The sequence below is a fragment of the Neomonachus schauinslandi genome, chromosome 6 (genome assembly GCF_002201575.2).
Source record: "Neomonachus schauinslandi chromosome 6, ASM220157v2, whole genome shotgun sequence".
In the NCBI taxonomy this organism is placed as follows: Eukaryota; Metazoa; Chordata; class Mammalia; order Carnivora; family Phocidae; genus Neomonachus; species Neomonachus schauinslandi.
The window spans coordinates 36,241,716-36,263,556 of NC_058408.1; the positions used below are offsets into that span (position 1 = coordinate 36,241,716).

At 45.5% G+C, this 21,841-nt stretch overlaps 1 protein-coding gene across 2 annotated transcripts in view; it reads right to left on the reverse strand.

The window, feature by feature from the left end:
* KCNH1 (potassium voltage-gated channel subfamily H member 1) overlaps nt 1–21,841 on the reverse strand; it is a 364,685-nt gene that overhangs the window by 201,651 nt on the left and 141,193 nt on the right. For both annotated transcript variants that reach the window (XM_021682533.1, XM_021682532.1), the window contains exon 7: nt 17,139–17,568. In XM_021682533.1, coding sequence (XP_021538208.1) covers nt 17,139–17,568 — 430 coding nt within the window. The remainder of the gene's footprint in view (nt 1–17,138; nt 17,569–21,841) is intronic.

A 21,841-nucleotide genomic window follows, 5' to 3' on the forward strand; every position in this document is an offset into this window, starting at 1 on the left:
GGTCAATGCAGGTGCCTCCCGAAAGCAGAGCACCGGATCCTTATGACAGTCAGTTATTCAGCCTCCAGTTCCTGACATGTGGCCCTGAGTCCACAGAACTGAGATTTTCACTAATAATAAACCGTCCACATTGACTGTTGAGAGCAAGAGAGCTCTGTGTGAGACTCATGTCTTTCATCACAGTGAAAAAAGAACAAGGTGGAACTGGCCCAGCCTAGCCTTATTCTCCGTGGGATTCCCAAAGGGGCAGCTATGGGGTGCTGCGGGAACACCTCAGAAGACTTAGGGTTGAGCTCTGGTTCTTCCACACAGTAGCTGTGCCATATCGGGAAAACCAGTCAGCCACGCCGAGCCTCGCTTCTTCACCTGTGTTACTATGAGGATTAAGTGGCATAATGTGGACAATATGCTCCATTTGCTGCAAAACATCACAGCCACGGAGGGAACTAGAATTAATATTTTCATTCTCCCCAATTCAAACGCGCCTGCTCCAATGTAAGTTCTTACTTCCCTCCAATCAGACCTCACCTGCACGCTCTTGCTCATGCTTTTGTGCACTCTCTTTCTCTCAGCTGGTTTCAGGGTCTCAGGGGAACAGCTGGTTGAAAGGGGCAATGTGGGTGACAAATGCGTAGTCAGGTCTGAACTCCCAAAGGTAGAAGTCAGGGTGCTGTTTTCAGCGGGGCTGGTGGTGGAAAGGTCAGCATGTGACCTCATGCGAGTCCCCTCTCTGCCCCAAGCCTCATGCTCAGCTTCTAAGCCTGGGGATTAGAAACAGCCAGGTCTCTAGGGCTGAGCCGACTGTGAAAAGCAGGTCGGTGGTTTACTATGGGGTGAGTAGCAGCCATTTTTGGCTGCCAGAGCATCATGGAGGTCACGGTGCCAGGAGATAGGATGACAAGATGCAGCCAGGTCAGCTACCACTGTTCAACACCACAGGCCTCCTCCCTGACTCCGGTAACACACAGGAGCACCCACTGGAGAGCAGTGCTGGTAGTCACTCCCCAGAAGGATGGTCTTGGCTCCCGCTCTTAGCAGGATCTCAGAAAAAATAAGAGATTTTCATAACCATCTCCCATGACTCCCTTCACTACATAGAAGTAAGAGACATCCAGGGGCGCCTGGGTGTAACAGTCAGTTAAGCATCTGCCTTCGGCTCAGGTCATGATCCCAGAGTCCTGGGATCGAGCCCCACATCGGGCTCCCTGCTCAGTGGGGAGCCTGCTTCTCCCTCTGCCTGCTGCTCCCCCTGCTTGCGCTCTCTCTCTCTGTCAAATAAATAAATAAAATCTTTTTTTTTTTTTAAGATTTTATTTATTTTTTAGAGAGCGAGCGAGAGAGGAACAGCATGAGAGGGGAGAGGGTCTGAGGGAGAAGCAGGCTCCCCGCTGAGCCGGGAGCCCGATGTGGGACTCGATCCCAGGACCCTGGGATCATGACCCGAGCCGAAGGCAGACGCTTAACCATCTGAGCCACCCAGGCGCCCAATAAATAAAATCTTAAAAAAAAAAAAAGTAAGAGACATTCAGCGAAATTCACAAAACAGTATTTCCTACCTGCAATAAAGTTATGGGTTTATGAGCTACATACTTTGCTCTTAATTCCCATGCCTTCCTCATACTCACTCTGATCCCCTCCCTGATAAATTAGGAAGTCCCCTGAAAGTTTCTGAAGTAGTGGGAGAGGGGAGTGGTTCTAGAGCATGCATTGCTTTTACACGACGTGCCATGAACGAATGATGAGATGAGCCAGAACACCTCAGATGGATAACGTGTGTATCAAATACATGGATAACTTCTGGCTAGGGAAGTAATAACCAAGAGGGCAGATTAAAGATTGCCATCCTTTAACACAGCAAAAGCACAAGCCACAACAAAAAAACCCAGGTAATTGGGACTTAATCAAAATTAAAAACTTTTTGCAAAGGACACCATCAAAAAAATAAAAAGGCATGGGGTGCCTGAGTGGCTCAGTCAGTGAAGCACTCAACTTTTGATGTCAGCTCAGGTCATTATCACAGGGTGGTGAGATCAAGCCCCGCATCGGGCAACGTGCTCAGTGCAAAGTCTACTTGTGATTCTCTCTCCCTCTCTGCCCCTCCTCCCAATCACTCTAAATAAATGAATGAATAAATAAATAAATAAAATCTAAAAAAAAAAATGAAAAGGCAACCTATAGAATGGAAGAAAATATTTGCAAATCATTTATCTGACAATCAAAAAATCATAAAAAAAATCTAAAACTGTAACTTGGCCAAAGCTACATCCACGCACATGGGGGCAAAAAGTTGCAACTTATTTATATGGGAGGCCCCAGGAGCCATTCAGATGAGAGTGGTGCAGGGAGTGAATGGCCGCTTCCCAGATGAGACCTCTAAGTAGCACCCTCCGAGTGCCAAGCTGTAGCCAATGGGGAAAGGCTCGCCCTAACGGCAGTCATGGAGTTGCGTCCAAAGAGCCAACTGCAAAAGCAAAGAATGGCAGAAATACGGTTTCTCCGTGTGGATGCTTACCAAGAACGAGCTTTGTCTATGAGCACTGGGTGCTCATAGGGTGAGACTCTATGAGAGCAGGAAAGAGAGAGTACAGCAGTGCATGGTGTCTTCTAGCCCCAACTCAAGAGTCTGACTCAAGAGTCCAAATCAAAGTGTTCTATAACCAGCAGCACGATGTAATCCTGTTCTGTCCTGATGCCAGAGTTTAGCACAGGTAAGAGGAGGGCATTTTGCCCACACCGGAGTAGAGTACAGAGCTCTGCCTGTCATTGTGGGTGGCACAGGAGTAACATCAGACTTTGGTAGAGAAAAAGATCCATAGCCCAGCAGGGTGGGGTTCACAATGGTTAAGTAACAGGACTGGACAGGGAAGGAAAGTGGATACTACCAGGTGGAAGAAGAGGGTATCTATGGTCACTCCGAGTCAACATGAGATCACTGATACCCCTTAAACCATAAGTCAGGTTCTAATGGTCTTGGCTTTAAAGCAACAGAAAAAGGAGTCATTGTTCTCTTCCTACTACTGTGACTTTGTTCCATGACTATATTCCCAGATTGGTGCAACCAAGGGAAATAGGGGAAACACATCTAGAGAAATGTCAAATCATAGACTTGGATCCAAAAAGCCAACTGGAAAAGCAGAAGATGGTAGAAACATGGTTCATAGCAGAATCTATGAAATAACTTAAGACTCTAGCTGGGGGCCAGTGAATTTTAATCAACAGTATGATGTAGTAGTCAAAAATACAAATTTGAATTACGAGCAATCTAGAGAGATGTAGAGATGCGGTGAGGAGTGATGGAAAGTGCTCAAACCTTAAAGGATTGGGGTTTGCAGGAGACTTAAGTCCTTTTCTTGCTCTGCCATGAACTAGCTGAGCTACTTCCCTCTGGACCTCATCTGTTTACCTTCACAAGGATGCTGTTAGGACAGGTGGTCTCTAAGACCCCTTCTCATTCTGATGCTCTCTCAATGTATAAATGTGACTTCAAAGTGAGGGAAGCAAGAGTCCTACTCAGTTCTGCTCTGATCAAACCACAGGCAGAAAACAGAGGTTAGTCCCGGGCCCCAAATGAAAGACACAGGGACAAAGGGGAGAGAAAAGAGATCATCGCCAAAAAGTTCTCAGAACCACATGTAAGAAGCTGGTTTTATCCACCTTGGAGAGGTGAAGCCTCCAGGCAGATATAATGGTTTTCAAATATTTGAAGCATTATTGTGCAAAAGAAAATCTAGATTTGTCCCATGAAGTCCCAGGAGTAAAAAGGCAAGAAAACAGGATGGAATCCACAGAGAGGGAATTTTAGCTTTGTATAAAAGGGAAATTCTCACCCTTGAACTTATCCGGAAGTAGAATGGTCTCATTCCATGGGCTGTTCAAACTTCAGGGAAAAAAGTCAAGGATCTAACAAGTAGGTGACCTTGATAACATTGTGAGGTCCTTCTCAATTCCAAAATTCTGTGAGTGCCCATAACATAATTGGAGATCTAGTTAATTATCACAGACAAAGAACGGCTGATTATTCATCTGTCTATACACCATCTCTAAGTGGCTGACACACAGTAGGGGTTTAATAAATATTTGTGGAAGGGAGGGAGAGAAAGAAGCAAAGATGGCAGGTTCAAATCGCACATCCCACCATGTGTCCAGAAAGGCCCTTGCTAAGAAATCCTGCCTCCCTTCCACCCAAGGCACTGGATTGCAGCCAAGGCCTCCAGTGCAGGCGGGCGAGCGCAACTCAGTGTAATTAAACACCTGAGTTCCCAGGAGGGATTGAATCAAAATGACAACCAGGAGAGAGCCTGTGGCTTCTGCCGCTTCCCCCACCTTCCTGCTTGCTGCGTGGCAAGGCTAACCGGACAGGCAGGCCCACAGCCCGAGAATCCTCCCACTGGGTACTGTCTCTGCAGAGCTCTAGTCGGTTAAGATGCACATTTGTGCCCGGCTTTGTAAGGACCCTTTAGAGTGTATGCTCGTTATTCCAACAGGTGCGTTCTGCTTCCCTCATACATAACCCAGGGAGCTCTAAGAGGCGGGGCCTGGCCCTCAGATCTGTGGTTATGATCAGGAAGAGGGATCTCTCCCCTGGCTCTGGCTTTGCCACCATCCCTGTTCCAGCCCAGCCCAACTCCTCTTCCCATCTCCAGGGAGGAACAAAGCGGCACCCTTCTGAACAGGGTTAGCCCTCCAAGCAGGGCACCTGCAGCTCTGCAGAACTCACTGGTGATTTCTCGTATATTTGATTTTCTTGTTAAGCTCTTTCATTTTGCATTTCGTACGAAGACTTCTCTCCCTGCCAAGCTTTCTTGTGGCAACAGTGGGTTTTTATCACCATGTAGCTATGATTCAGAGCCAGACCTCTAGCCTATGAGAGCTAAAATTATTCTCGCTCTCATACACACCGAGAACCACAATGGGGAAAAGTGAAAATGGAAACATTTTCCGAGTCCGCAAAGTCACTCTCCGGGGAAGATTGGCGGAGTTGGCCCTTGACAGCATCTCGTCTGTGGCAGCCTCACTAGCAAACTGTCATCTTGGCATTTAGTTCCATATGTAGAGCATCGTGCTGGCCCTACTCCGTCACCGCCTTTGCACACCTCCTCCTGCCTCTACATCCCCAGCCAACGCCCACCCGAGTCCCCTGTCCAGCTGCCAAACAAACAGCACAGGCCAAGGGTACTGGAAGAATGGCATCAACACCAACCAAGAGGCCATCTGTGGCTCCGGGCTTGGCAGCAGGCAGAAACAAGGGCTCTGAAAGGGGAGAACTTTTACTTTCGTGTATGTCACTGCATTGGTATGCTGCAGATGAAGACACAGGCTCAGGAATTAAGTAGCTTGTTCCCTTGGCTATTAAGTAATGGAGCCAGGATTCACACGCATGCTTCTCTCGCCTGCTCCCATGGACAGTCTATGTTACAATGGTTTTAGAAATTAAAACCATCTTCTTGACCCAATGTCAGTTGCAAGTGCGGCTTAACTGGTTTCGTTAGCAGTGGACACAGCTCTCAGAAACCAGCCTCATTTCTGAGTTAGTCTCCTTTCTGGGGAGCATTGATTGAAAAGGGGTTTGTCCAGGAAAAAGGGGACAGGTTTGGATGGGAACAAGCTGGCCAGTATCATGGCTGTGGCATCTTTAGCTTCACAAACAGCCCTTTCATCCAGAATTCACTGAGGATGTCCTCCAAGTAAAAAAAATTAAGTCTGCATGGCAATGATTTTTCCAAATGGTAGACTAAAAGATTGAGATCTGGGTGCTCAAGAATTCAGTAAATTGGGGCGCCTGGGTGGCTCAGTTGGTTAAGCGACTGCTTTCAGCTCAGGTCATGATCCTGGAGTCCCGGGATCGAGTCCCGCATCGGGCTCCTTGCTCAGCAGGGGGTCTGCTTCTCCCTCTGACCCTCCCCCCTCTCATGTGCTCTCTCTCTCTCATTCTCTCTCTCTCAAATAAATAAATAAAAAATCTTAAAAAAAAAAAAAAAAAGAATTCAGTAAATTAGCCCCACGGCGCCTTGTTGCCATCCCGGTCTCTTGGCACATGATGGATGGTTGGAGGTGGTCCCTGAGCACGAGCCCACCGCAGGAAGGACATGGGAGATGCTGACGAGCCAGGAGGTGTAGAGCGGGTGCTTGGCCCCTCTCGGATTAGCACATCTTTCTGCTGCCCTGTTCGGCAGGAACGGATGGTGGCTGCTTTCTCGGTAGCCTTCTGCTCCAGGCTATGCCACTGGTGTCCTCAGGACCATTCTCACTGCTGCCAGTGACCGGGGAGGCAGCACTGATGGTGGAGAGACGATGAACTTGGGCGCGAGAGATCTGGGTTTGAATTCTGACTCTACCAGCCCCAAGAGGTTGAGCCAGGGGAACGTAACTGACCACTCTGAGCTTCAGCTTCCTCACCCGTAAATCTGGGATAAACACACCATGACACAGAGTGCCAGGAGAGCTCATGAAGCGTGTGTATAAAGTGTTCTACACACAGTGCGTGCTGGGTAGCTCACTGTTAGTGCAATTCTTACCTAGCATCTCGGTCAGTCCTGCAAATCCTACCTCTTTTTTTTAAAAGATTTTATTTATTTGACAGAGAGAGACACAGCGAGAGAGGGAACACAAGAAGAGGGGGTGGGAGAGAGAGAAGCAGGCTTGCCGCCGAGCAGGGAGCCCGATGCGGGGCTTGATCATGACCTGAGCCGAACGCAGACGCTTAATGACTGAGCCACCCAGGCGCCCCCAAATCCTACCTTTAATTCACCCACCAGTAAAATCTCTCTTCTTGAATGCCACTCTCATCTCCACTTTACAAAAAAGATCACTGTCCTTCCAGAAGTCTGGACACAAGAACTGGCTGCACTGCTCTACCCCGAACATCTATACGGCCACAAGCCCACACCTCCGCATCTGTGGTTTCAGTGACCCTTGGTCAGTCGCAGTCTGGAAGTTGAGAATCCTTCCTCTGACTGTTGTCAGAAGGTCAATAGTAGCCTAATGCTAGGTCACATAATTCCCCTCACTTCATCTCATCACAGGTCATCACAAGAAATTGTGATGTGAGCACACTACAGTAAGATACTTTGAGAGAAACCACATTCACATAACTTTTAGTATAACATATTGCTATAATTGTTCTATTTTTTTAAAAATAGAAAAAGAGAGTGAGTGAGAGAGAGAGAGAGCATAAGCAGGGGGAGCAGGAGAGGGAGAAGCAGACTCCCCGTTGAACAAGGAGCTCAATGTGGGACTCAATCCCAGGACCCTGGAATCATGACCTGAGCTGATGGCAGATGCTTAACTGACTGAGCCACCCAGGTGCCCCAATCGTTCTATTATTAGTTGTTATCTATCTCTTACTGTGCCTAATTTAGAAATTAAGCTTTATCATAGGTTTTTATGGGCAAAAACAATACACATAGGGTTTGATACCATCTGCGGTTGAAGGCATCCACTGCGGGTCTTAGAACATGTCTTTTGCAGATAACGAGGTGGGGGGTGGGGATGGGGGGGACTATTCCACTACTTTCAGCTTCCCACGGTCTTTCCTGCTGGCCTTTGTATTTCCCAAACTAGATTATAAGCAAACTGAGGAAGGGATGATGTCTTCCCAGGGCTCTTCCCAAATAAATGAGGTGTGAACTCCCTGTCCTCCTCCTTGACCCCTGCTGGGTGACGGGTCCCTGCCCCTGTTCCCATAACAACCTACCCTCTCCTTAGCAGAGACTCACCTCACTCCGCAGCAAGTTTTTATTTACTCATCTGGCTCCCCCAGCAGACCATATGCAAAGAGAGCAGAGCCTGCAGCGGGCTTACCCACTGCTCCGTCCCCAGTACTTAGTGCCCGGCACATGGCAGATGCTCGAAAACTGTTCATTACATGAACAAAGGGGGTGTTCAGGTAAACTGCTGATCAACTGGGGTTCCAGGGAATTGACAGGTCAATCTAACATTTGTTTTCTCGGGGACAATACTTCATACTTCCCTGGTGGGCTTTCCTCCTCTCACCGGTTTTAGAGAAGGAAAGGAAAATGATGTTCTCCTCTGTGTGATGTCAGAGGGGATCAATGTGGGACTCAATCCCAGGACCCTGGAATCATGACCTGAGCTGATGGCAGATGCTTAACTGACTGAGCCACCCAGGTGCCCCAAGATGAGAGATGATGTCTCGCTTTCTGGAGTCATCAGCCCAGTGGTTGAGAGCCACAATAAAGGCTTGATTAAAAAAAAGCAGCCAAAGAGGTGTGAAACTTGATGAGTCAAGTTCCTTTGCTGAAAGCAAAATGGAAGCCTTACCCATTCTTCACCCACCTCCACTTCTTCTCATCAAGCTTTGAGGACATCCCATCAAGGGCCCAGCCGCCAAAGCCTGTGACCCATGACTACCAATACCAGCAACTAGCATGCTGATCTAGAAGAAGGGGAAGCACTGAGCCAAGAGCAGTGACGTGGGCTGGAGCCCAGCTCTGCTCCTAACTGGCTGTGGGACCTTCAGCAAGTGACTCCACAATTTCCTTATCTAAAAAATGGGGAAAATGCTACCTGTTCCGTGGAACACAGAAGGTCGCAAAGGCAACAGGGACACAGAAGCAAAAGAGAAGCAAAAGACTTGATTATAGGGGCTCCTGGGTGGCTCAGTTGGTTAAGTGTCCAACTCTTGATTTCGGCTCAGGTCATGATCTCAGGGTTGTGAGATCGAGCCCTGTGTCAGGATCTGTGCTGATCGTGCAGCCTGCTTAGGATTCTCTCTCTCCCTCTGCCCCTCCCCCTGCACACTCCCTCTTTAAAAAAAAAAAAAAAAGACTTGATTATAGCAACAGCTCCACATGATCATTTTCACTTGGATGGAAATCGTATTTTTAAAAAGAGAGAAATTTTGCAAATGACGTGGTTATCTCTAAGGTCGGAAACAATACCCCTCATCCACTTTGGCTTCCCACTGGCAGAGCTCCCTAGCATCTAAGACTTTTGTTGTACATTCTTCTGCCCAGTGCAGTACTCCAGCTATGAACAAGAGTAATATCTTCCCACGACATACGTAATCAGATATTTTGTCACTATAATTATAATTCAAAATACTAGAGAAGGATTCCAGGGAAAGAACCCCCCTCTGCCATCCTTCCATGGCCCCCTCTCTCTCCAGCTCTTTTCCCTGCCTCCCAACACCACACACACCACAGAGAACATTTTCTGCTCCCATATTCCAAAATAATCAGCAACAGAAGCAACAAAACAAAGTGAAACTTTGCTTAGATAAAACTGGGTTCAAAACTCAGTTCAGCCCCCTCTTAACCTGTGATCTTGTTACCTCATGTCTCTGAACCTAAGTATTCTTAGCTGCAAAACAGGAATAATAAAGCCTTTTTTTTTAAAAAAGATTTATTTATTTATTTGAGAGAGCGAGAAAGAGAGAGAGAGTACATGAGAGGGGGGAGGGTTAGAGGGAGAAGCAGGCTCCTTGCTGAGCAGGGAGCCCGATGCGGGACTCGATCCAGGGACTCCAGGATCATGACCTGAGCCGAAGGCAGTCGCTTAACCAACTGAGCCACCCAGGCGCCCCAATAAAGCCTTTTTTGAAGTTACTGGGTAAGAGACAGTTCCCAGCATGACACCGGGCTCACTTTGGGTACTCAGCGCACCAGTGTTTCTAGCCCCTTCTCTCCTTCTCCAGGGGGCACTCTCACTCCTCAGGGTACTATTTCCTGCCCAGTGAAGATCCTGCCAGTCTGGTCTGGACAGTGATGCCTGGGAGGCTTTCCAAGCACTCACAATCACTTTCTCCATTTTTTAAGAGCGTCCTCTAACTTGCTCTGAAGTCAGGACAAATTCTTTTTAAAAGAAGCTTTATAGTGAAAGAAATTCACATCCAGATACATATATTTTAGTGATCTGTACTTAAACAGTACAATGCACCTGATACTCTAGGTAAGTTCAAATTCTCTTAAAGTAGAGCACATCTGAAGAACCAACAAATGGTTGAGAAACATCACTGTTTGAGGAGCCTGAGAGATGTGTAGGAAGAGAGACTGGGGGGCCAGGGAGACAACTACCACTGTTTGAACACCCCATGTGAGAAGCGCTGTGCTAGGGACACTGCATCATTTCATTTTCTCATCTCCAAACTTGGTCAGGCAGGGCCGGGGGTCTCCCTTTTCAGCTGAGGAACCTGCCAAAAGGGAAAGCACTAATCAGGAGTAGAGGTGGGTGTGAAAACCAGAACGGCCCAGCTCCAAAGCTCATGTTCTTTCCCATGTTCAAAGCATGTGCCCAGGGACAAAGGAGAAGAGGAAGGGCAGGGAGACACACAGGTCCTGCCTTCCAGAAGCTGAGAGTTTCAGAGGACGTAACAAAACATACACAAGACAAGAAAGATAACTAGGAAGTCACAAGGATATTTAAAGAGCAGTGTAAAGTCTAAGTGCAAGTGAATAAACCCAAAGCAGAGGCCATTAGCCTCTGGAGTATGAAGACAGCTAAGGGTTGAAAACCAGGAGGGAGTAGCCAGAGAGAGTTTTCTGGAGTGGTGAGGGGGAGGTGGGAGACAGGGATGAAGAAGACAGAGAGTAGCTGGAGGCTGTGTCAGAGATGGGGAGACCCATGTGAACTGCACGGTGGCAGAGAGAATTAAAAAAAAAAAAATCAGGTTCTAGAGAAAAAATAATCTGATTTGCCGGCTAGGAAAAAACCTCTAACAAAAAATGAGAAAAGACTAGTTCCTTCTCCCATAGCATTCTGGACAGTACCCTATTTCCCAGATAAACATAAACCAAAGATGAAACTAAACAGCTCCTGAGAAGGGAGGAATGACTATTATTATTTTTCCTAAGAACAGGAAAGAAAAGTTCACTGGGAAGAACAAGAAAGAATTACTGTGACTGCCAACAACAAAATCACAACATCTGAACGTAAAATTTTCAGCTCTTTCAAAGAGCTATCCTACACCTTAGTTCTCACTAAGACTAAGTGAGATGTAAGGAGAGCCTCTTACCCCTAATCTGCAGAAATTAAAGGGTATAACCCAAAGCACAGAGCTGATCCAGGACTTGAACCAAAGTCTCTCAACCAGCAATTCAGGGATGAAGCTCCAACAGGGGATGCCTATAATGTTTGCTGGTATCAACGGAAGGGAGATGAGAAGAGGGAGGAAAGCTGAGGCATGCAGACTTCGCTGCTTCGCTCTCCAACAGCTGTTCTCCTTGTCTGCGTTACTGTCTTCCACCTGAGCGCATGACAACCCAGAATAAAGACTACATTTCCCAACCTCCTTTGCAGTTAGGTGTGGCCAGATTATCAAGTTCCAGCCAATGAGATATGAACACAGATAATATGGTACAACTTCCTAGTCTTTCCCTTCCCCTTCTTTCTACTTTCTGGAAAAAGAACATATGGCTGAAGCGGGAACAGCCATATGGGATATCCAATATGGAAGTCATGTGCTGAAGACAGCAGAGGAGCCTGGGTCTCTGATGATTGCCCAGCAGCCAGACCACCCCCAAACTTGTAGGAAACATATCCCTTGTCGATGCCACTTTTACTCTCTCTGTCCAGCAGCAGAACCCATATCCTAACTAATAAAGCTTTGCCAATGGCACTAAAGACTACTTCCAAAACTCTGGAGTCTCCTCGACTGTTCAGAATCAACAAATCCAGGGCGCCTGGGTGGCTCAGTTGGTTAAGCGACTGCCTTTGGCTCAGGTCATGATCCTGGAGTCCCTGGATCGAGTCCCACATTGGGCTCCCTGCTCAGCGGGGGGTCTGCTTCTCCCTCTGACCCTCTTCCCTCTCGTGCTCTCTGTCTCTCATTCTCTCTCTCAAATAAATAAATAAAATCTTTAAAAAAATAAAAATAAAAGAATCAACAAATCCATAAATATTTTTTGAGAGTCTACTATGTGTTTAAAGTCTCCTAAGAGTATATTTACAGCCTCCTGGGAGATGTGTACCATCTCATTTTTTAAAAACCACAATATTGGTGTAGAATGCAAAAAAGCATATTCAACAAAGGTGAAATGGAAAGAAATAAGAAATGTTTGAAAAAGATCACAAAGGAGGCAGGGAAAGTCCCTATTTGCTTGCAAAAATAACAGTTTCAGCTGAAAGGAAGCCACAAAGCATACTGCAGGTGGGTGAGGTGGTGGGGTCAAATGTCCAAGTGTGCAGGTTACTAGTGTCCCTTCCCCAGGAGAGAAGGCAATGTAAGGAAGCCACCAGCAGTGAGCCCAGTTACTCTCGGGTATCTCCCGGGCTCAGAGGGAGCTTGACTGAAACAAGGACCAGGAGGGGATCTGGCCCAGCAGAAGAACTAGAAGGAGGGCTGCTGTGGGCTAAATGGAGACTCATAGCGTCCCTTCTGCACTGACATTCTGCTGTGGTTTTGAGAAGCTGAGGTAGGGGAGGACTGGCAACAGAGAAATGAATCCAAAGAGACAGGTGTGTGGTGCTGAGGTAGGAGACCGATGTTCAACTGCGGGGGAGGGGTTGAAGAGTGTGTGGAGTAGGAGCACAATGTCTAGACCCCCTGCCATTATCAGAGGGAAAGGAAATGAATGTGGCTTAATTACAATGACAGGATGACAGCAATGACATTATGAGGCAAGAATCAGAAAAGTGCAAAAGCCCGTATTAGGAAAATGGAAACTGTCTCCTCACCATCAAATTCTCCCTGGAGAGCTCCCCAAGACAGTCCCTAGTCTGAAACATCCCAGATAAAGAGACTCTTTCCTCCTGACAATCCTGACAATCCTTCCTTCTTTGAGGGATCCCTCAGAGGCCTGGGCAAGGTTGGGCCCACAGAGGGCCAGTCACCAGCTGGTGGGTGATGGGACCTGTCTCTGTTCCTCCCACTGCCCCCATCCCCTCCAGCCCTTGGACTCCCTAGAGGGCCTCCCACAGTATATGTGTCCTTAGCACACAGCTGGGAGTCTGCTGGGCAGGCACTGGGTACGTGCTTGCTGAATGGGGGACATTCTTCCCAGGCATCACACAGAGGGCTAGGGTGGCCTTGGGGTCCTCTCAGCACCACCAGCACATAGAAGATGTGCAAAAAGATGTAAGCAGTCCATTCACTACATCTCATGGCGAGCCCCTGCAGGAGACTAAAGACCCACATGAGGAAGGCAAGGAGATCAGGGTGGGGGCTGGCTTGCCCCTGGCCGGGGTCAAGACGCCAGAATAAAAATGAGACATCACAGATCATCTACCTCCACAGCTACTCACAAAAACTCATTTTAGCCAATAGTTTTCGCCTCTGCCTATTGCAACTTTTTTTTTTTTAAGATTTCTATTTATATGAAAGAGCGAGAGAGAGAAAGAGTGGAGGGGTGGGGAGAATCTCAAGCAGACTTCCCACTGAGCACAGAACCCAACATAGGGCTCCATCTCACGACCCCAAGATCAGGATCTGAGCCGAAACCAAGAGTCAGATGCTTAACCAATTGAGCCACCCAGGTGCCCCTGCAACTTTTTATCAGAACTGAGAAAGGTGGGCAAGCTTGAAAATAGTGTTCCTGCTTCCTGGCATTCTCTGGGGAACTGGCCAAGTTATAATGAGATATTCAGTGCCAGAGAGCAGAGATGAGAATCAACAGAAGCCTTCTGGATAATCTATATTATGGTTAATACAATGTCATAGAATAGCCAAGAAATACTATTACCAACACATGTAAAACTCAATGCAAAGAAGAAAAATTCACAAAATACCATTACTTCAAAAGCCCATTGGCTTTTGTGTCTCTCTCTACTCCTCAAGGACTTCTGGGCCTGAGTGCCAGGGAGCAGCATGACCCCTCGGCACAAATGCAGGCTGTGGTCCACCTCCCCCACCACCAGAGATCCCAGTTCTGGCATCGGTCCAACCCTGTGAGCGTGCAGTAGGGATGCACGTGTGCAGATGTGCACACACAGGCAAAGCAAGATAAAAGAGAGCCCCATAAATCCAGTAAGACATCAGTTGTCCTGAACAAAGGTTGTTTAGAATGCGAGTTTACAAGGATAATTGCCACCACATTACACAGAGCGCAATAACTTTGTTGTTAGCACAACCATTTGTCAGACGTGTCACACGGAAAGTGGAACAGCTGTAACTGTAAGTGACAGATTGATGAAAAATGGCTGATTTCCAAAGCACCTGGTCCCCTGAGTCTGTATCTTAATCTTGTTCTTAAATGAAAACAACAACAACAACAAGCATACAAAACTTTCCACTGAAGGAACTGTCGGCTTGTTAAAATGGACGTTGAGAATCTTCAAGGTGTCTGTGAGTCAGGGCCCGAGGCTGGCCGTCTGTGTTCTCAGACCACATGATCGCAGGTGGGTTCTATGGGAAGAGCCTGGCTTTTAATTCACAGGGGCCTGGATCCAAACAAAACCTGTCTCTCCCGCTTACCAGCCCCCCCGTTCTTAGGAAGGAAGTTACCTTTCTCAGTCCATTTCCTTACAAGATGGAGATAATAACCTCTAAGTACAGAGTGGTTATGAGCAGCAGAAATCATGTATGGAGCGCTCATCACAGCACCTGGCACATAACGAGTGTTCGGGAAATGGGGTTACAGTTAAGTAGGCTTGCCTACTGAAACATGGCGCTTGGTTGCATAATGCAGAGGAGACTGCCTGTGTACTGTCACCCTTTTTTAAAAAAGAAATGGAAATATCATAAAGCTCTGAGAAGGCAGAGAGAGAGAAGAGGTGATAATAATCGTTCGAGGTTTTCCTTGGAGAATATACCCAGGAAATCATGCTCTCCATACAAGAATGATTTTGGAAAAACAAACTGCTTATCCTTTTTTTTAAGATTTTACTTATTTATTTGAGAGAAAGAGAGAGAGAGAAAGTGTGCAGGTGTGCACAAGTTGGGGAGGGGCAGAGGGCGAGGGACAAGCAGACCCCACGGAGCACAGAGCCTGACATGGGGCTCAATCCCACGAACCTGCGATCATGACTTGAGCCTAAATCAAGAGTCAGATGCTCAACTGACTGAGCCACTCAGGCGCCCCTGCTTATCTTTACTATATGCCACCAGAACCATTCTCTTTCTTCTTTTCTTCCAGGTAAAAAGTTGCAACGAAGTCTCCTCATATCTGAAAGTCTTTGGAGAGCCCATGACATGGGGCCCATTTCCTAACTGACCACCCTTAGCAGATTTCCTGCAATGCATATCATGAGGTATTTCGATGGAATGTCTCCTCTCCCCACCTTAGAGGCAGAAATTGGGCCCAGAACATGGCACATCTGGTTGCTTACCTGGTGCCCCAAGTTTCACAAAAATGCTGCAAGCACTATCTAGAAAACTAGTGCAGTTAAGGCTGAAACTGTCCTAGAAGAGCGAAGGTCTTAAATCCTTTTACATGACACGAAAAAGCACCTCAAGTCTAATTAAGCTAAAGCAATTAGCCACCCACAGATACTTAATGCTGCTTCCCATGGTCAGGCAATCATCTCTATTAAGACCCATTTGAAAGTAAGAAGCAAACCCAAAAGCTCCATCAGCACAACTTTCCCACAAATCAATTAGACCTAGACACACTGAGTGAATACTCAGGCGAGCTCTGTGCCTTGCAGAGACGGCTCCTATGGAAGAACCGCATCAGACACGATGAGCTGGTTGCAGACAAGGAGGAGGCAAGCAGCCAATGTGACAACTGGGGGTCATAAAGCCCCTTCACAGAGAGGGATGCTGGATCCCTGGTGGGTTGAACAAAGCAAAACAAACTGACGCCTCACGTTTCCTGGTCTTGGAATTCCCTGGTTAGTTTAACAACTGATATGTCAACTCCACTCTGAAGGAGCACAAGGAGCGAAACAGTCTCTGCCTGCTGTAACCAGAGCCCAGCTTCATCGTGTGTGACCAGACTCCTGTCCATACTGATGCTTCATGGGAGGACTGTCCTCGCCCACATCGCCGTTTGTGGTTGAAGTGTCAACAGGGTGCACTTAGCAGTTCACAATGAATCCAAGCCATTGGAACGCATATGCTTTGCCCAGCCCAGTGAGGTCTACTTCTCCCTACGACTCCCTTCAATGAAGAGAGTTCATTAATGGTTTCCAGCCCAGACCCGGCATTAGCAACAGCTACGCAATGGTCAATGGGTAAGTGACAGATTGAAGCACCTTCCTCAAGAACTAAGATTGTTTTTGTTTTTCAGTCCAGTCAAGTTAATCCAATAACCCATTACTTCTCAACTAAACAGGAGCCTTTTTGTTCTGTGGGGGAGGTTTCTTGGGGGGGGGGGGGGGGTTGTTTTGTTTTTTGGATTTGGGAAATTTTTTGGATTTGGGACATCAAAAATGTATGAAAAATAGAAAATTCAATAAAAATATTCCTAGGAGCCACATTACAAAAAAAATTTTTTTTTAAAGATTTTATTTATTTATTTATTTGAGAGAGAGAGAGCAGGAGATGGGGGAGGGTCTGAGGGAGAAGCAGACTCCCTGCCGAGCAGGGAGCCCGATGCGGGACTCGATCCTGGGACTCCAGGATCATGGCCTGAGCCGAAGGCAGTCGCTTAACCAACTGAGCCACCCAGGCGCCCCGCCACATTACAAAAATTTAAAAGAAATATGAAATTGATCATAATAGAATATTTAACCCACTATATAAAAATATCATTTCATCATGTAATCAATATAAAAGATGGTTAATGAGATATCTCACATTTTTTTCATACATTCTTTTTCTGGTACCATATGGGACTGCGCAGATCTAGAGCTATGTTCAAACTGACACAGAAAGACTTTCACAGTTCACTATTCTATGAGCAAGCAGGTTACCAAGTTATAAGTATAGCATGATCTCATTATAACTTTATAAAAATCTGTATTTATGTGTTCAGATATGGATAGAAAGTAATCTATAAGGGAGAGGCCAAAGGTAATAATAGTTATCTCTGATAGGCACAATTATGGTTGGTGCTCTTTTGTATCTTCTAAATTTCTTTGCAGTAAACACTTTGCAGCAAATGCTTAAATTATCAGGAAAACTGTAAAGCTCATCTTTAAAAAAAAAAAAAAAAAAAAGCCTTTCTTAGTTTCAGTTATTACACTGATCCTGATCCTGCTAGCATTGTAGTCACTGCCCTATTTCCAGCCAATGGAAGGGATGTCCAAACAGTATGCCTCCCGCCCATCCCCCACCCAGCCCCAGCAACTGTCATACTTACAGCCAATCATCATGATGGCCACCGCAAAGATTTTCTCAATGTCTGTGGATGGGGCAATGTTGCCAAAGCCCACGCTGGTAAGGCTGGTCATAGTGAAATACAACGAGGAGATGTAGACGGAATTCTTGCTGGGGCCACCTTCCCACTTCCCTGAGCCGGACCCGTTAAACTGGTAAGGGGTGCCAATGTCCATCGCCAGTTGGTAGAGCCAGCTGTTGTTGCGGATGGTCTTGGTGTCTTCATCAAAGATCTCGTAGTCCCCAATGCTGTACCAAATGCAGGCCATCCAGTGAGCAGCCAGCCCAAACACACACACCAGCAAGACCAGCACGGCGGCTCCGTATTCAATGTAGTGATCCAGCTTACGGGCCACTCGCCCCAGACGAAGCAGCCGAACGACCTTCAGTGAGCTAAACAAGCTGCTGATGCCCTGGGAAAAGAGGAGCAGAGCATTAGGGCCAAGAACCAAAGATACTACTACTCCTTGCCTCCTCCCCACCTGGGCTGTTTCCTTCAGCATAGTGTATTTCCACAAGATGCAACAGTATGCAACCCTCTAAAAAATGTTTTAAAATAAGTCACGATATGGAGAAATGCTCAGACACAGTCATGCACCATATAATTAGAATTTTATTCCAAGATATATGAAAGGGAGATTTTGATTTGCTTTTTTCTACTTCCATTAAAAAGCAGATAACAAAACAAAACAAACAAGAAAAAATTATAATTTTATTCTAATTTATTCTAATTATTATGATAAGTATACAAATATATATGAGCATTTTTCATATCTTTACTATTTTAAAACAATTTTAAGGGTTATGTAATATTTCATACCCAGTAATATGAAATATTTTAAGAACTGTATATTTATATTATATAATATTTCATTCTAATTATACTGTACATAAGTTTACAAGTATTTATGTGTTCAAAAAATGGCTAGGAAACACATGGAGAGAAATGTAAAATACTGATAGTGGTTACCAATGCATTGTCGAGTTACAGAATTACAGGAAATTTTTTTGTTATATTTGTATATATTTTTGTTACACTTGAATATATTTAATTTCTATAATTGAAATTATTACTTTAACAGTTAGAAAAATATATATATATTTAAAAAGCAAACAGTTTTTTAAAAAAAAGATAAAAATGAACTAAAGAAACGGCTGAGAAAATAAAGAACTAAGATTCTGTTTTCTCAGGAAACAAATTCTTTGAAGCTACATCACTCCCGTCAGGCCAGGGATTATACAATCAGACACCATATATTTAAACACAATCAATCAAGGAATCTCCGAGCTAGAAGGAAACTTCTGATTTCGGCTGGTCAAGCCTCCTGCCATTCTGCAGACCCAGCCAAGGCAGGTCTTTTCTCCAAATAGTGATTCTCTAAGGGAATAGTGGTAGTGAAAAGAACATCAGAGTAGAAATCTGGAAAACAGGGTTTGAGACGCAAGTAAACCACTAACTTGCTATGTGAATTTGAACAATTCTATTGCCTCTCTCATCTAGACAATGAGGGAAGTGGACTAGAGGAAATGCTAAAATCACAGAAGCCACTGCATTTAGAACCGCAAAATTCCTATTCCAAAGTGATTCCAAGGTGTAGGGAAGGGAGATTTCCATTAGCTTTTCCTACATTGATTAACAAACAAATAAACGAGCACACAAAATAGAGACATTTATTGGCACCATAACTTTGGTCTCCCTTACAAAGCAATAATCCAACAGCAGGATGATTCCTTCACCAACGAGAATGAATGACTTTACACCATTCTAAACACTGGACAGTTTCCAGGTCACTGCTAGTCTCTCTTGTCCCCTGTTCCCTTAATAACAACCCCCAAGGGTCAGTTTATGTTACAGACAGAAGGAAAATGTGTAAACGCTTTCTGATAAGGCTGTGTCAGAGACCCACCAAGGCTGCTTCCTCTTCCTGAACACCCAGCTAAACGACGTCTCCCAGCCTCTTCCCATCTGGGTGGGTCTCTGAGACTGGTTCTCAGCAATGGCTATGAGGCAAAATGTGTGTCATTTCCAAGTCAAGGCAGTTAAGAGTAAGTGTGCTTTCTCTTCCCCTTGGCATGCCTTCCAGATGAGGCTAGTGAGACCCTGAGGACAAGTATTAAAGATGGTGGACATAGAATATGGAAGAAGCCTGTGTCCCTGAAAGACTACGTGGATGGAATACCCTGTCCCCACCAATCAATGTGAATCATATTATGATGTGGATGAACAATGAAACCTCTGAAATAAGCCACTGAAACTTCAGGGGATATTTGGTACAGTAGCTATTATTAGCCTTCCCTGACATGTGAACGCACAGACCGTATGTAGCGTAGCCTGTCAATAAAGACCACAGATCAGGCTGCCACACAAATTATTTTTGTTAAGGTGAGGGTTGGGGAGGTGGGGTTTATTGCACCTTTTAAAAAATAAAACAAATAAACAACAATTCTGTAGCCATAAAACTTAGAAAAGAAATAATCACTTCTTGTCCAACATACACCAGCAAATAAATAATAGTGGATTCTTCTAGGCCAACACTCCACATCCCCAGGGTCAACTCTGACAAAGTTTATCTTTGGCTTGTCCAGTACTCCTTTCCTGGGTCCCCTTTTATCCCCCAAGTGCTTTTCTTTAAAAACTGCCATGCAGGAAAAGCTAAGAAAACCCCCATATTAAGGTGCAAAAGACTGATGAGGGTAAATGGATATCCTCTCTCCAGAGGGCATCTGCATTTCAACAGAGAAACCAACCTGTTTCTAAGGTGGAATTAAAAGTACCCACAGCCTGGATAAAGCAGATATTTTAGGAGGCAAAGGAGCCTTTTTGATGACTCAGAAATCAAACACATGTAAGCAGCCACCTACTCTCCACCTGTTCATAAGGAGGTTCCTGAGATCATCTTTCAAAGCAGTTCTACTCTGAAGAAGAACTTATTACCCAGGGCAAAACTGCCTTGTCATTTTTCCTCACTCATATTTAATTCAAAGCAACACTTAAGGAGAACCTACGACATACTCCTTGTGCTAATGCCACAGGGAAGAGATTAAAATAATGCTGTCTTTGTCTTCTTGTTCACTGTTGTGGCTCCCGTGCCTGGCATGGGGAAGAGGCTTGATAGGAAGAAAGGAGGAAGCAAGAGCATAATAACCAGTGAAAAAGGCAAGATATTAGTGAAAGATACTTCTACCTAATTGTCAGAGAACCTGATTGCTGAGAGGGAGCACAGATGTCATGTAGTCCAGCCCTCTGAGTCCAGTGATGCCTTCCAGAGCTCCCTAAGGAACACTCATTCCGCTTCTCCTGGAACTCCCCCTTTAACTACTACATCTCTAAGATCCCATTCTGGCTGTCATTCATGGACATGAACAACTGGGCCTCCGTGACCTTTTTTATCCCCCTCTGTTCCACCTGTACTTCATCCCTCCTCCCTTCTCCATCCCCTCCCAATGGCCACTCAACACATGCAACCACTACCCAAAGGCCTGCTATCCTCTAGCCATACACTCCAGGCGTTTTGGGCATCTCGCACAGTGGATGCACACTTGCATCTCTGTGCCTGCTCAGATGAGACCCTCAGCCCAGAAGGCCCACCCTCCCCCTCTCTACCAGCGAGTACATTGTTATCCTTCAGGTCTGCCACTACCTCTACCCTAAAGCCTTCCATGACTACCATGGAGTCACAACCAATCACTCACCCCTTGATGTGTCCATGGAGTTCTGTATCCATTACCAACTGAACACATTGCTTTGCACTATAGTTTTCCCAACCACAGTAGGTGCTACATCTTCCTGAAGACAGAAGCCATTTGCTATTCATTTTAGAAGCCTCCTGTATTGGGTTGAATAGTGTCCCCTCCAAATTCATGTCTTTCCCAGAACCTCAGAATGTGACCTTATTTGGAAATGGGGTTGTTGTGGGTATAATCAGTTAAGAAGAGGTCATACTTAACCCAGTATGACTGATGTCCTTACAGAAAGAGAAGAGCCAGACACACAGAGAGAAAACCAGGTGTTCTCTACCAATGCAGAGATTGAAGTGATGTGTCTTCAAGCCAAGGAACGCCAAGGATTACCAGCAAGAGCAGAAGCTAAGAGAAGGGCAGGAACAGATTCTCTCCTAGAGCCTTCAGAGAGAACATGGCCCTACTGACACTTTGACTTCAGATTTCTAGCTTCCAGAACTGTGAGAGAATAAATTTCTATTGTATTAAGCCACCCAGTTTGTGGTAATTTGTCACAGCTGCCCTGGGGAACTAATATACCTACAGAGGATCTAAATCTAGCACCTTTTCAGAAAGGGTCTGAAACATTTTCTAAACAGAATTGAGAGTTTGGATTATTAGAGAATTCTTTCTCATTTTCAGAAGCCTCTGGAACAACATAAAATAAGCACTTCCTCACTGTGTTATTCATCTGTGTACACTAATACGCTATTACACGGTTTCATATAAGTTCTCTCTTATTGCACTAACAGCTGGAATTCTAGCTACTTAAAATCATTCCAACCTATTAATTTGCATTTTTTTCTTATTTTCCTGAAGTTCAGTAGATGAGATAAATAAACAGAATACTCCAAGCTTTTTTTTTTTTTAATTTTAGTATGCTAAAAACATGACAGCCACCATATGGTAGAGAATCACATTTCCCCAGGGACTTCTTGTATCAGAAAACCTATCTCACATTCCACA